Source organism: Sus scrofa, chromosome 2 (assembly GCF_000003025.6).
Source record: "Sus scrofa isolate TJ Tabasco breed Duroc chromosome 2, Sscrofa11.1, whole genome shotgun sequence".
NCBI lineage: Eukaryota > Metazoa > Chordata > Mammalia > Artiodactyla > Suidae > Sus > Sus scrofa.
In genome coordinates, this window is record NC_010444.4 from 145,704,496 (window position 1) to 145,720,842 (window position 16,347).

General features: G+C 44.8%; 1 protein-coding gene across 6 annotated transcripts in view; it reads left to right on the top strand.

Annotated features, from left to right (window-relative positions):
- KCTD16 (potassium channel tetramerization domain containing 16) overlaps positions 207–16,347 on the top strand; it is a 288,129-nt gene continuing 271,988 nt past the window's right edge. Inside the window, exons 1-3 of one of the 6 annotated variants that reach the window (XM_021084953.1) lie at positions 207–922; positions 2,178–2,262; positions 2,633–3,796. In XM_021084953.1, the coding sequence (XP_020940612.1) occupies positions 2,965–3,796 (832 nt within the window). In that variant the 5' untranslated portion in view covers positions 207–922; positions 2,178–2,262; positions 2,633–2,964. Of the gene's footprint in view, positions 923–1,019; positions 2,263–2,632; positions 3,797–16,347 lie in introns of those variants that run through there. The other 5 variants (XM_021084951.1, XM_021084955.1, XM_021084952.1 and 2 more) reach the window with 5 other exon arrangements.

Sequence of the window (16,347 nt, forward strand, 5' to 3'; positions counted from 1 at the left end):
CAAATAACTGTTTACTTTGTAATTTTGATGAACAGAACCTTTCAGGTAAAACTCAAATCACTATAAAAAAAACTTTAAAATAAAGGAAAACTCTAACTTTGGGCTCAAGTAGGTTGCCAGATACACATCTGCAGTGATAGCATAGGGACACTAGATGGCGATATGAGTGCACCAAATAATAAACATTTCCTTGACTGGTCCAGTGTTAAAATCCCAGTGATTAAGGCCAGAACAGGTTAATATATTAGTTAAAGAAACAAAGTCAACTATAATTAGGTGTTAGAGTGTTAGCTAATACTCTGAATGTGTTCAGTAACCTGATACTTAGTGAAAGAAAAGAGTGTTAAATTAGAAATTAATTTACATGACTGCTGAGTCTACGTTCAAGCTAATTCTTGGGGCAAGAGTTGGCAATAAACATGTGTGTCCCATAAAATGGATCTAATTCATACTTTCCTGTCCACTTTTGGTTTTGGGGTTTTTTTAATAGCAGTTGTTTGGAATGGAGTGTGCCTTACATATATTATTCATCGACAAAGTACTATATTCTCATTAGGAATGTGAGTCCTAAGACATTGGTGTTTTAAAGGGGAAATGGCTGACTTACTGTAAGCTGTTGGCTGGGCCATTATTGACTGGCAGGATCAACTGGAAGCACTTTGTTAGTGGATTAGGTTGCCCTGGAAATGCCTTTCTGAAAGTCTAATGATGCACTTAAGGGAACCCTCTGGGACAGGAGTAAAATGTCTCTTAGCAGGCGTGTCTTCCACCAGAGTCCTCTTGGGATGAAATGGGAGGGGGCCGGCCACATCCAGAGAGATGCTCAGTAAGGAAACAACCCCAGGAAAAGGTTGCAGGTAACAATTTCTTACATGGAAGCGAAGATAACGCCTTACTGACAGGAACTCTGAGTTTTCTGAAGGTACCAGCGCTTCGTGTATTCTTTTGAAAGAGCACCATTAATTCCAGAGATTGCATGTGTGCATGGATGTATATATTCATTTACTAAATGCTTATTTATTTGCTGGGGTAGGGGTGGCGGAGGGATGGAGAAGGAAAAGACAAGAGAGCGCAACTGAGAGAATATGGTTTGATCCTCTCTGATTGGAGAAAAAAAAAAAAGCCCTTCTGTAGGTTGAACATCGGGGTCACTGGGTGTTTTGTTGCTGTTGTTTGTTTGTTTTCTTAAACAAGCTTTAGAGGGGGAAATTTGCCCTTCGGCAGAAATTCAGTGCACGTGCGCAAAGGGCTTGTTGGGGGTTTTTTGTTAATGAAAAATCGCTGTGTTTATCTCACCACTGGGTGAAGGGGTTGTTTCCGGCGGCTGGGGGGGCGGTGGAGGTCTAAAGACAGGAAAAAGGGCAAAGCAAAGGAAACTCCAGACTCGCGGGCAGGACGGGAGGGAAGTGGCTAGGCAGCGCTGGTCCCCGCCCCAAGCCCCAGCGCGCCCCGGGAGTCGCGTGCCCACGGCCAGAGCGCGGCGTTCCCGTGCAGTCCTGGCGACCTGTCACCGGGGAGGACGTGACTCGGAGCTGCCTCCGCTTCCTCCAAGCCATATTCCTTTAAGATGATGTAATAGTCATTTCCCTGGATGGTTTCTTGCCTGCACTGCTGAAACAACAGCATCCTAACTGCACTGGGAACTGTGGAACCACCCAGAGCCGCCGCCGCCGCCGAGAAGCCGGAGCCCGAGCCCCCGACCGCATCTCTGCGCAGCGGCGGCTGCCGGCTCCCACCTGGCTGGGAACATGGGAGTCCGCTTGCCCTTGCCGGCAGGTGGGTGACTACCTGGCACCCCAGCAGGGCACATCTGTCTTTCTTTCTGCTTCTGGGCTTTCTGCAAAGCTTCTAAGTCCCAGTACCTCTTGCAACTCTCTTCTGTTTTAAGGATTCTTTCCAAAGGTTGGATTTTTTTTTTTTTTCTGCCCCTGGAGAGGCTTTGGTTGAATATTTTTCTCTGCTTTGCTTTTTCAATCCAACCACCTCTCATCACGGTTTAACTTTTTTGTGACTTGTTTTAACTTGAGATCGGGAGTGGATATCTACATACATATACACAAATATACATTTATATAAATATTTATATATATATATAATAATTATTATTTTCTAAGAGCACATCTCTCTGGCACTTTTCATTGATACCTCTGTCCTTTCCCTCTTTGGGATTTGACAAGCTCCAGACTGTGTGTGGCTGTGGATTTGGACGGCTTCGCAAATGGGTATTTCTTCACAAGAACTGTGTTTCCAGCATTCGCTAAGGTAAGTTCCCAGGCTTATTGCTCTCCCTCTCTAGCCAGAAGAAGAAGAAGAAAAAAAATCCCCTTTTAGAAGTTGAAAATTGCATATTCCTTTTTAATGCTGAAATAAAAATGGAGATGTTTTTAATACTGAAATGCTGGAGACAGAGGAATATGAATAGATAGGTAGACACAAAATAGCTTGAGAGAAGCTATGGCTTAGTTGAAGAATGGCTGAAATCAGTAGTTCCAGGGCTGCTTATGTAAAATAATCTCTCCCTCCCTCCCTCCCCTGCTTTCCTCCCTCCCTCCCTCTCTTTCTCCTCCTTTTTTTTTTTCTTTTTCTGACTCATGCTGGGTTTGAGGAAATAATTTTCTCTCTTTTCCTTCAGACAGACCTCTCAGTAACTGGGGACCTGGCCTGCCCTGCCTACTGAGCTCGGGAGAAGATCAGGTGGAGATGAGTTGATTATATTCCATGAAGTAATAGCTCCTCACCTGCCAGGGTTTAAACTACTTTTGCAGCATCGCTTCACCTGTGGACTCTTTGAAATTTTGCTTTCTTGGGAAAAAAAAAAAACAAAAAAAAAAACCGGGGTAAGAGGAGGTTGTTTTGAACAAGTTAGCGTCTTTTCCCTCCCTTCCAAGTTGATACAAAGGAGCAGGCTGTGACTCCATTGGATTTTGCACCTTCACATCAAAATAGGAGAAGAAAAGAGGGACCATGGCTCTGAGTGGAAACTGTGGTCGTTATTATGCTCGAGAACAGGGGGCTGCAGTTCCCAACTCCTTCCCCGAGGTCGTGGAGCTGAATGTTGGGGGTCAGGTTTATTTCACTCGCCATTCCACACTAATAAGCATCCCTCATTCCCTCCTGTGGAAAATGTTTTCCCCGAAGAGAGACACAGCTAACGATCTGGCCAAGGACTCCAAGGGAAGGGTTTTCATTGACAGAGATGGATTCTTGTTCCGTTATATTCTGGACTATCTCAGGGACAGGCAGGTGGTCCTGCCTGATCACTTTCCAGAAAGGGGAAGGCTGAAAAGGGAAGCGGAGTACTTCCAGCTCCCAGACTTGGTCAAACTCCTGACCCCCGACGAAGTCAAGCAAAGCCCAGATGAATTCTGCCATAGTGACTTTGAAGATGCCTCCCAAGGCAGCGACACGAGGCTCTGCCCCCCTTCCTCCCTGCTCCCTGCCGACCGCAAGTGGGGTTTCATCACTGTCGGTTACAGGGGGTCCTGCACCATGGGCAGAGAGGGGCAGACAGACGCCAAGTTTCGGAGAGTTCCCCGGATTTTGGTTTGTGGAAGGATTTCCTTGGCAAAGGAGGTCTTTGGAGAAACTTTGAATGAGAGCAGAGACCCCGACCGAGCCCCAGAAAGATACACCTCCAGATTTTATCTCAAATTCAAGCATCTGGAAAGGGCTTTTGATATGTTGTCAGAGTGTGGATTCCACATGGTGGCCTGTAACTCCTCAGTGACAGCATCTTTCGTCAACCAATATACAGATGACAAGATCTGGTCAAGTTACACTGAGTACGTCTTCTACCGTAAGTGCAAAGGGTTCTTCTTGTTTTTCATGTGTATGGATTCCCTGGACAGATATGTGTGGTCTGCATGTTCAGTGAATGTCTAAGGAACACTATTTTGAGGTTTGTTTTAACTCTCGTGGTATGGCTAGAGGATTAGCGGTTATAATCAGTTCTCATGTCTTACCTAAGGCAACTTTGGTTTTTCCAATAAAGTCAAAGGACATTTGAAGGCTTCAGAAATCACAAGGTGCATGTAATGTTGGCATAGGTGGAATGAAGATAAACACCTACGTCTGTTTGCCACATACAAAATTATGAAGACAAGGTGATGATTAGAACTTGGCTCTTGGTCCACAGGACGTTGGTAGAGTCAGAGCAGCTGAAGTGCTACAGCCTCTTTTTGTAAGTCTGTACTTGGGGGTCTCTTAGGCTGGTAGTTGAAGGCTGGCTTTCATCAGGGGCGTTGAAAACACAAATGGATGCTGCTCTGAGTGAAGTGATCTTGGCTAGATGGCAGTATAGACTGACGAAAGACCCCTCCCCCGACCCCAAGTCTGAAATTTGCTTTTGCTTTTACAGGCTTTACAGATTTGTGATTTGATTCCTTAGAGGTCTGTACTGAGGCTTGAGTTGCACACTGCAGACTTAATTAAGCAGAGCTTCATTTAGGATTCCCTTAAACGGAAAGAATCCTTGAGAATTGTCCTTCATGTGCAGTCATCTGCAGACAGCAGAGGTGATAGCATCACCGACATCAAAGGAAACCAGAAGGGAGAAAAGGGAGGGAACCCTTGTACGGAAGCTCCACAAGCGAGCGTTTTTTTGAGATCAGTCCGTTGGGTGAAATGATGGTTTACTGTGGAGAATGCCTTATTTTAAGAAATGGTATTATTTTAAATAAACTGTAAGCTGGGATCACTGAAGGGAGAACAGGAAATGAGTCTGTAAAGTTGACTCCTTGATGGATGGCTGATTTTCAACAGGTCTGGAAGTTGGGTGAAGTGAAGTCCATAGGAAGTATGTTTCCAGTTTTTCCCCATTCTTATTTTAAGGCAGATCTATACCCTTTGAGATTCAAATATCAATGACTATCTTGGACTGATTTTTGCCTGCAGTTGTGTTTATTCATTTGGAGATGGTGCTGGAAACTTTGGTGACAAGGCCTGTGGGAAGCCCAGTTGTCCTGTCCTGCACTGTCACACGTGTGGGTTTTAGAAGTGAAGACCCGTGAATTGTATGGAAAGAACAGCGTATGGAGGATAATGAAATCAGCTCTCCGTTTAGTAGCATTCTGATGGGTCTAACAAGCATTATTTGGTCCAGTACCCCTATCTGCGGCCTTGATGTAGAATGTATACTTTTCTCTGTGTTGGAACTTAGTTGTCAGATTCTGCTTTCTTCCTTCTGGTGAATTTTCCACCCGTGTAGAGATAAGACTTTAGCTTTCTAGCCTTCTATAAAGGAATCTGACATTATCTGTGATCCTGTAAAACAAATGTCTTTTAACTTTTGGGAAAAAAATGGATCTTAGTGTTTAAATCTAGATTTGTGCTATTTACCTTATTCTCTAATTTCTAATATTTAGAACAGCCTCTTAAGAAGCTTCGGTCAAATACAAGAAAACCTACCAGCCATACCCCCTCAAAATGAGCACACTAGATTTCTGACCCCTTGCTCATCTAAGTGAGACCCCGACCTGAGTGTATTTGTCTACTAGCTCTGTGACATTTCTGTGCTCATTAAAGATTCATCTGTGTAACACTGTGTCCTCCTTAGATTGCTCTGGACAGACTCTGTTCTCTGATCATATAATTGCCTCCTTCTTGGCTGAGAGGTTGCCAAGGAGCAGTTTGCCCTCCATCACTCCATGGACGGGCTCGCTCAAGTACACAGCACCTTCGTATTGCACAGCACATATATTGCTTGTGATACGCTTGCCTTTTGTACCTTGTGGCCAGAAGTGTTAATTAACTCTTCCTCTATCTTAGGACCAATAAGACGGACAGCTGGCTTTCCAGGGTACGTAACAGCTTCCGTGCAGCTGCTTAGCCATAATTATTTAATTAGAAGCTGCCAACAGTGCCTATATAAGCATTAATTCATCAAGTTGTTGTGCTCAGGTTAATGGCCAGAACTATGGGAGGTGCTCTAAAGCAGGGAGTTGACTGTGTGCGGAGATGTTCCAAGCCCTGCCAACCAACCAGTCGTGAGCCCTGAGCCACTGCATGCATTGCAGAGGGCTTGGAGCACAGGAGCCACCTCCTGCCTGCCAGATCCTACCTAAGGGGCAGTGTGTGTCTCTAGGAGCACCTCCCCCATCCTCAAAAACCAACCAACAGAAAAGGTGCTCTTTGCAGGGAAACCGAATGTCCTTCTAGGTTATAAAAATATCTATAGGGAGTTCCCGTCGTGGCGCAGTGGTTAACGAATCCGACTAGGAACCATGAGGTTGCGGGTTCGGTCCCTGCCCTTGCTCAGTGGGTTAAGGATCCGGCGTTGCTGTGAGCTGTGGTGTAGGTTGCAGACGCGGCTCGGATCCCGAGTTGCTGTGGCTCTGGCGTAGGCCAGTGGCTGCAGCTCCGATTCGACCCCTAGCCTGGGAACCTCCATATGCCGCGGGAGCGGCCCAAAGAAATAGAAAAAAATAAATAAATAAATAAAAATAAAAAAAATAAAAATATCTATAGATAAAGATACAGACATGTAGTGACAAACTTCTTGGAGCCAAGGAATTAACTCCAGGCAATCCGACTTCTGAAAACCAAGGGATGAGGCAGAGTTACTCTGCCTGGATCTGTATCATAGTAAAAAAATGAGCAGCAGAAAGTGAATACATTGCATGTGGTGATTCATAGTCATGTGGAGAAACCCCTTCTTCCTCTTTTCCTAATTTTCTTCCAGATTTTCCAAGGCGAAACTGGGAGGCTTGTCACTTATTAACAGGTTAAATTCTTAACTCATTGAATCTTCATGTAGCCCTGGAATTGATCATCAAAGTCAGATTGTTTTAATTGAGGTAGTTTAGTACATGTGAAACAATGCCAGCAGGTGTTGGTCTGTGTTTAACAGGGAGGTGAGAAATACGTTTGTCTGCATTGCTCACATGCCAAAATACGGTGTGTGAGAGATACTATGGATTATGAATCACTTATCAGCAACCAAGAAAACGAGTGACAGAGGACCATAGAAAAGAAATGACTGTCCTAAATTTGCCTCACAAAGTATTTTAATTGTTTTCATTTAAGACGAGAAGGCACTGGAGTTCCTGTCCTGGCGCAGTGGTTAACAAATCCAACTAGGAACCATGAGGTTGTGGGTTCGATCCCTGGCCTCGCTCAGTCAGTTAAGGATCCAGCTTTGATGTGAGCTGTGGTGTAGGTTGCAGACGCGGCTCGGATCCCGCGTTGCTGTGGCTCTGGCATAGGCCAGCGGCTACAGCTCCGATTAGATCCCTAGCCTGGGAACCCCCATATGCCGCGGGAGCAGCCCTAGAAAAGGCAAAAAGACAAAACAAAAACAAAAACGAGAAGGCATTTTGCCTCCTTTTCTACCTGTCTAGGTAATTAACTCTCTTTTCAAATGTTACATGGAAGGCAGTGTCATAGTTATCAGAGGGTACCTTCTTGATTCATCGCTAGATGAAATGGGAGTTAAGTAATCTGGAAAAAAGAAGTTCAGATATTAAACCAGATACTCAACGGCTCGTTCATGTAGGAACAAAATCACAGGTGCCTGGAGATGAATGAACCTCTCATTTAGCGCCCTCTTCCAAGGCCCTGGAGAGTAAAAGTTGGTTTTGGTTGCAGAGATTATGTCCGTTTCCTTATTCCTACTCGTGGGTTACTTCAGACAAGTGCCTAAAAGCATGCAGATTCAAAGGCATTTGCCTCTAATAGAACTGTGATCCATGATCACAAGCAATGAGTTGAGTTCATAAGACCCAAAACATAAACCCTGAGTTGTGTAAGGTACAGATAGAGACACTGGTTCATCACCTTTTCAACAGATTACTGCTCGCACAAGCATTTTAATCTTTTTTCCTTTAGTTGTTTCCCTTAAATTTAAAAGGTTGTTTTCTACAAAAGTCTATAAATTGCTTTATGCATACAGTATTTATCTTCAAGGTGGTTGATTGGAATGGAATGTTGGAGAAAAGTAGATCAGGAAATGAGTTCTCATTTAGAATTCAGCTGCATGGAGTTCCCCGCTGTACTGCAACAGAATGCATCAGTGATGTCTGCAGCACTGGGATGCAGGTTCAATCCCTGGCCAGGCACAGTGGGTTAAGGATCTGGTGTTGCCACAGCATAGGTTGCAACTGCAGCTTGGCTCTGATCCCTGACCCGGAAACTGCATGTGCCAAGGGGCAGCCAAAAAGGAAAAAAAAAAAAAAAAAAAAAAAAAGAATTCACCTGCATGACCTTCGTTTGGGAAGCTGTGGTAGTTCGGCCATTGCGAATAACTTACCCAACATTAATTTTTAAAGCTTCAATAAGAGGGTGTGTTTTTATAGGAAAATAAGTGGGAAAGTATCTATCTTGAAATGACTTTCAATCTGGTTGATGCTATGCTGTGGCAACACCAGATCCTTAACCCACTGTGCCTGGCCAGGGATTGAACCTGCATCCCAGTGCTGCAGACATCACTGATGCATTGAAATGACTTTCAATCTGGTTTCCTGGTTCTTTGAAAGTCACCAGTGACAACTACAATTTTTCATTGCCCATAGAAATATGATGTTGCACCTTCAAAATGAAGCCACAGGAGTTCCCGTCGTGGCGCAGTGGTTAACGAATCCGACTAGGAACCATGAGGTTGTGGGTTCGGTCCCTGCCCTTGCTCAGTGGGTTAACGACCCGGCGTTGCCATGGGCTGTGGTGTAGGTTGCAGACGTGGCTCAGATCCCGCGTTGCTGTGGCTCTGGTGTAGGCTGGCAGCTACAGCTCCGATTCAACCCCTAGCCTGGGAACCTCCATATGCCGCGGGAGCGGCCCAAGAAATAGCCAAAAAAAAACCCAAAAAAACAAAATGAAGCCACAGAACAGTGAGGTCCAAGCTGCGAAGGTGTGGTCTTTACCACAACCCCCTCTCCTCTTTCTCTGGTAGCCTTTCCATCTCTCTCTCTTCCTCTTTGTCATTTAGTCATTCCTGCTTTCAAGTTCTTTCTCTCCATGCTGTAATCAAGACTTGGCAGTAAAAATTCTGCTCTGTCATTATGCTTAGAATACTTTCAAGGCATAGTGTTACTTTTTTCAGAGGTTTTTGTGCAGAAGAAACCTTTCAATAGTTGTGGATCAGGTGACTTTGTCTCACAATCTAAGTATAAGGCTTCATCATGAAGTCAGTCTAGACCCCTGCTTGGGCAGGTGCTGCTGCTGATGGTGATGATAATGGACAAGGGCAACAGATAGAATTTTTCTTATGTCTTTAAGATGCTGTGCTCTGACCTTTGGGCTCAACGTAGCAGTGATATGTTCGTAAAATATTCTATTGTGCTGTTTTTCACTTTCATGCCAGACAAGATGTGTTACCTGAACCTTCCTTGTAGGAGAGGATGCCAGGATTTTCTTCTTAGGTCTCTAGCATTCCTGAATGAATTTGGCAGCAAGAGAAGTGTCAGCATGTGGGCAGAAAGGGGGAGACCTCTATTATTGACCCAAAGTGCCTCAATATGTTTTATATGTGTGTGAGTGTGTGCACGTGTACATAGAACTAGAAAGAGAAGACCACGTGTTTCTGACAGCCTAATGAGCCTTGGATCTCATCAGAGGAATTCGAAATGGAATAGCTGAGAATGTGCCACAGAGCTCCATTGGGAGCTCCCCCAAACACAGGTCACGGAGAGACGTCACTGTGCATCAGAGAGAGAGCCAGTCCGATGCACAGAAAACAGTTCTTCAGAAGTGGAGATGTGATGCTCAGTTCCTGCATCCTAGCTGATTGTTGCTCTTTTTCTTTGGTCTTTGCTAAAGCGTTCCTCAAATACTGCATTTTTTTGGCAAGTCAGCTAAAACATTTTAGTACAGAAATTTTCAAATGCATCCAAATGTAGAGATACTCAGCTCCAGAAATTACAATGATTGTTACAAGACTAATCTTGTTTCATACATATTCCTACCTACTTTCTCTTCTGTCTGCACTGGATTGTTTTGTCTTTTTTTTTTTTTAGGGCCACACCCGAGGCATATGGAGGTTCCCAGGCTAGGGGTTGAATTGGAGCTACAGCTGCCAGCCTATACCAGAGTCACAGCAATGTGGGATCCGAGCCACACCTGCGACCTACACCACAGCTCATAGCAACGCTGGATCCTTAACCCACTGAGCGAAGCCAGGGATCGAACCAGAAACCTCATGGTTCCTAGTCAGATTCATTTCCACTGCGCCATGACGGGAACTCCCGCACATTTCCGACACCAATCATTCCCTTCATCCACAAACACTCTACCACATGTTTCTAACATAAAATGAATTATAACACCATAATACAGTTATCTCATACAAAATGAATAATTGGTTAATGTCTTCCTCTATCTAGTCGGTGTCCCAACTTCTTTGGTTTTCACACAGTATTTTTTTTAGGTTGACTTGTTTGGATCAGGCATCAAATGAGGTCTATGTGTTATCTTTGATTGCTATTTCTTTTCTCTCTCAAAATTAAAAAAAAATTATTGGATGTGACATATCTTAAATCTCCTTTCATCTCTCCCTCCCTGCCTCCATCCTTTTCTCTTGCTCCCTCCCGTTTTCTCTCTCTCCCTCTTTCTTTCTTCTCTTTTCTTACTCAGTTTTGGTTTGGTTGTTTGAAGAAACCAGCTTATTTGTCATGTCCGATGTCTGTCATTCTGGGTTTTCTTCACCATCTCTCTGATCTCCGTGATGTCATTAACACATTTTTGCGCCCCTGTCATTTCTGTATATTTGTTAGAACTGAACACCAGTGTTGATAAGGCCTGATCAGATTCTAGTTCAGAATTTCTTGAAAGAAGTCTTCAACAAGCATTGATATGTTCATTTTTAACGTGCTTTGACAGATTGAAGGGCTCTGTGCTTTGGAGGCAACAGAAGGACATCTTGTTATTGTTAGTTTTTTTCAAAATTATCAGGTAGACAAATAGCAATTGGGATCTAGTCTCTTCATAATAGCAACTGGGATTTGTTCTTTCCTCAGGCAAACTGATTCTGATAATAGTGCAAGCAATGAAAGAGACCCCTACTTTTCTGTCCAGTCATTCAAGAATGATCTAATATTCCACTGCTGTTTGTGTCATTATCATCAGGAGTGCAGTGAACCTGCCAACATGTGCACTGGCTCCTATTGACTGGGAGGAAGAATCGTTTTGAGTGGGAAAGTTTGCCTCCTGGCTATTCTAATTTTGTGTTCTTGGATTCTATCAACTGCACTGACCCTCCACTGAACTCATTGTATATGCTTCCCAAACCTCTTTTCTCCTTGTGTTCCTTGCCTCAGTAAATGGCTTCATCGGCTGCCCAGGTGCCAGGGAAGATGAAAACTCCGGTGATTCTTCTTCTTTCTCCCTAACCCCTTCTCCAGCTTCCAAGACCTATCGCTTCTTTTCCTTCATTTTCTTTCCATCTCTGCTGATGCTACTCTGGCCCAGGCCACCAGCACTGCTTTTCTAGTTTATTGCAAAGAAATTTTAATTGCCCTCCCCACCCACATCTGGTGTTGTCCCCTTTGGGTCTGTTCTTTCGCAAAAAGGGTGAGATTTCTAAACTGTGAACCTAACCATGGAACTCTTAACAAGAGTCACAGTGCTCCATGAAACAACTTCTCCTTCTTGTTGCCCTTTGCATTTTTAACCTCAGTGGTATCCCATTTCTTTCAGTTCCTGAATGATCTTGTACACTTGCTTTTTCAGGTGTTTTGTGGTTTTGCCTTTTTTTTTTTTTTTTTTTTTTGGTGGGGGGGCTATACCTGTGGTATATGGAAGTTCTCAGGCTAGGGGTCGAATCGGAGCTGATCGGCCAGCCCACACTGCAGCCACAGCAACTCGGCATCTGCGCCGTGTCTGTGACCTACACCACAGCTCATGGCAATGCCAGATCCTTCACCCACTGAGTGAAGCCAGGGATTGAACCCTTGTCCTCGTGAATATATCAGGTTTGTTATCACTGAGCCATGATGGGAACTCTGCTTCTTCAGTTTTTTTTTTTTTTTTTTTTTTTTTTAAGATCTTATTTTTTTCTGTTATAGTTGATTTGCAATGTTCTGTCAATTTTTTGGCCCAGCAAAGTGGCCCAGTTATATATATCACACATTCTTTTTCTCACTTTATTCTCCATCATGTTCCATCACAAGTGACTAGATATAGTTCCCTGTGCTATACAGCAGGATCTCATTGCTTATCTACTCCAAAAGCAATAGTTTGCCTCTACTAACCCCAAACTCCCAGTCTATCCCACTCCCCCAGCCCTTGGCAACCACAAATCTGTTTTCCAAGTGCATTAATTTGTTTCTTTTCTGTAGATAGGTTCCTTTGTGCTATATGTTAGATTCTGGATATAAGTGATACATACAGAATTTGTCTTTCTCTTTCTGACTTACTTCACTTAGTATGAGAGTCTCTAGTTCCATCCATGTTGCTGCAAATGGCATTATTTTGTTCCTTTTTAATGGCTGAGTAGTATTCCCTTGTGTATGTATACCACATCTTCTTACTCCATTCATCTGCCGATGGACATTCAGGTTGTTTCCATATCTTGGCTATTGTGAATAGTGCTGCAGTGAACACAGAGGTGTGTGTATCTTTTTCAATGAAAGTTGTGTCTGGATATATGCCCAGGAGTGGGATTTCTGGGTCATATGGTAGCTCTGTATTGAGTTTTCTGAGGAACCTCCATACTGTTCTCCATAGTTTTGTACATGATGTTCCTTCTGCCTGGAAATTTGCCTCCACCTGCTTTGATGAACTAAGTACTTAGGTCCCAATCTAGAGGTTACTTTTTCTGGAGCCTTTCGAGCTCTCCATATCTAGGTGAGGCACCTCTTGTCTTTTACCCATAGGACCCTATTCTCCTTTACCATGTCACCAATGATTCTGTATCACACTTGCTTATTTAACTATTTCTCTAACATTAGGCTGCAAGCCCTGTGCAGATAGCTGTGTGGGTCGCATTCGTCATGATACCTGGCACAGAACCTGACCAAAAATGAGGAAACTCCATAAATACTTCTTAAAGAAGGAAGCTAAATGCCCACGGCAGGGTTCTGTTAAGGTCATAGGTGCCAGTGTCTTGACTATGACCTTATCTCTAAACAGAGGAGCTGGAGAGAGCCATGATGGTGTGACTGGTAAGAATGATGACATTTCCTAGGTTTTACTGAGATCTTCAGGCCCGGGGCTAAGCACTTTACAAACAAACTGGGATTCTCCCCGAAAGATGCTTTGCTCTTAGCTCCTGCGCAGAGATTGTAGCACCAGGGAACTGAGAAAAACACTTACCAGCAGCGGCTTTCCTGTGGTTTCCTTTTAGTGGGTCCACCCAAGCAGGAGCAGATAAAGCCAGGGTGGGGCCAGGGTTTAAGCAACAACCCAAGGAGGCCTTGTGATTCAAAAAAGTACTGAGAAGATGGCCCCAATAGAACAGCTCCCGTAGCTAGGTGCCTTCCCGATCTTCCTAGGTATGGCTAGAGGACTCCACTTCCTGCTTTCCTTCCTTCCCAGAAACATTAGTGATTGATCTTTCCTTAATCAGAGGCAACATGACACAGTGGCTCAGAGCCTGGGGCTTGGAGCCCAGACTGCTGGGGTTTGAATCCCTCGCTGTTGAATTCCGGCCAAAGTGCTTCTCTGCCTCTGTTTCCTCACCGGGACATGGAGACGGTAACAGCAGTATTTGCCTCATAGGGTTGTCAGCAGGATCGAGGGGGCTACTGTATATAAAGGGCTGTGGCCGCCCCCTGGCACCCAGGCGGTGCTGTGGAAATGTTAATAAATAATTACACGGACCTCTGGGAGTTCGGGCACGGCAAGATACAGCTGCGTCCTATAAATAACTTACCTGATTCTGTCAAAGTTCCTCCTGGGAAATCTGTCCAGTCTGTTGATTCTATGCTAAAAACAAAAACACCTAGAAGTGCCTTTTAAAGAAGAAATTCAAGCTGTTTATTTTAACCGAATCTGAATGCGCATAAACGTAAACCCTTCAAAGAACTCCGATTCTAGGAAGTCTTTTCTCCAGCCTGGCTATTCCGTAATGGACATCATTCATAATGGCTTTTCTCCCTACCTCATTTTCAACTTGTGGTTTTTCCGAAGCGAGGCTAATATGCGGTAGAATTGAAAATTAAGAATACAATTTAAATTATATATTCAGTCACTGCAGAATTAGAATAACCTTTTCTGCATCTTGGCCTAGAGAGTATTCTCCTTGGTGGAGACGGAAAGTGGTTATTGAGTACACCCCTGACAAAGAGACCATTTCAACGGCTCCAGAAATGCAAGCAAGACATTTTGCTTCACACTGTGTGTCGCTGTGCTGTGTGACTTTAAAAGGAAATGAGCTCTAATGGGGGCCATTACTGTATGACCCACTGAAAAGCTGCCCCACGTAAAGAATTTCATATTTTCCTGCTTTTATTCCATCAGTCGCATTCCAAAGCGGGAAGTTCTTGTCATTCCCACACCCCATGTACAACGACCTTTGATTCTGAGCGTGTAATGTGATGGTGAACTAGTTACATTGATGGAAATAGGAGGCGACCCATTCTTTTCCCCGTAACCTGGCGCACACTTAAGAGGCGTTCACTGTGTTGTATATTGTGTCGTAGACAATGTGTAGTCTGTGGATTGGTGCTGCTAGGCCACTGCCTCCAGGGAAGGAGGGCGAGGCTGTGGCCATGGTGGCGTCTCTGCGAAGGGAGCTGCAGAGCAGAGACATTCTCAGGACCCGGATGGGGAAAGGGGGTGCGTGGCTGTTAGGGTGTGGCAGAGGCATAAAATCAAAACCCAGGGAATACTTGAGACTTGGAGACGTGTTGCAGAGCCCTTAGCAGACAAGGAGCCAGCTGACAATGTGAAGCACATCGAGCCCTCGTCAGGCATCAGGGCTCATTTTCTTGCACAGTTAAGCATTCAGTTGTGTCAGGTGGAGAAACTTTCCTATGGGCACATGCCTGCAAATTTACCCTGCCGCACAAATGGAAAACAGGATTCTGTGTTCATTAGGTTGCTTTCTCGCCATCTAGGTGAATTTTTTTTCTCTTTAAACAGAGGGATACCTGTGTGGAGTTGTACATGGTGCTGAACTGCGGTGAAAGAGCATGCTATTCGTTCCTACTAGTAGAAGAAAAGCATGCCTTGGACAACGGCAGGGTTGCTTGGCTTTTCTGGATAGATGCTCCTGAGACCTGGAGCAGTAATGACTAACGATAGAGTGCATGATACGTTCAAACTTTTCTAGGCCCTTTCCAGGCCACTGGATGCTCAGGCATGTAAATGTTTATTTGTTTTGAAAGATCTGGTTGCTTCACACTTAGGAGGACTTGTCTGATAAATGGGGAACACCAGGCTTCTCTCATGGCCGCGTTGTGAGAATTAAGCCAAGGCCATGTCGTCTCATTTGCCTGTCTCATTCATATTCAGTCACTTCTCTAGGCTCTTTCTGTTTGTCTTACAAATAGATGTGTTTGGACTTGGAAGAAGAAACTGAAAGAGTACAGATCTGCTGAGCTGATCTTGCCCACTCTCAAAGCAAAAGCTTCATCTCTGCGTGTCTTTCTGGACGAGGGCTGCACACGCTTCAGGACCTTGGAGAAAGGAAAGATGTAGCCCCTGGCACGTCCCCAGGGTCCCCTTGGTGTGCTCACCCCTCGCCCCCTTCTGAAGGCCCTGGTCCCTCCTCGGTGCTGTCGCACGGCCCTTTGACAGTTCTGACAGTAGCCTGGCCTGTTTCTCACCTCAAGTCACTGCCCTTGGGAACTCTTCCTCCCCCTCACCTCTCTGGGTCAGGCTTTAATGGGTGTTCCTAGGAAAGGCCCTCTGTCACCATCCCAGCAGAATTCCCCAGTGTCTTCTCCTCGTTCTCTGTTCATCACTATGTTTCCATCCTAGCACTGTTCATGTATAAATATTTGCTCAATTTACTTGTTTATTTTTTCTCTCTCTACACTGTACGCTTCATGGGGGCAGGAGCTAGGACCTCTGTCCTGTTCACGTGTATCCGTAGCATCTAGGTCAGTGCCCGGTGCATAGTAGGCCCTCCATAGGTTATTTTTTTCTCCATCCTCTCTACCCCACTAAAATTATAATAGTGGGATTTCCAGAGTTCCCGTTGTGGCACAGTGGTTAACGAATCCGACTAGGAACCATGAGGTTGCGGGTTCGGTCCCTGCCCTTGCTCAGTGGGTTAACGACCCGGCGTTGCCGTGAGCTGTGGTGTAGATCACAGACACGGCTCGGATCCCGCAGTGCTGTGGCTCTGGCGTAGGCCGGTGGCTACAGCTCCGATTCGACCCCTAGCCTGGGAACCTCCATATGCCGCAGGAGCGGCCCAAGAAATAGCAAAAAGACAAAAAAAAAAAAAATAATAATAATAGTGGGATTTCC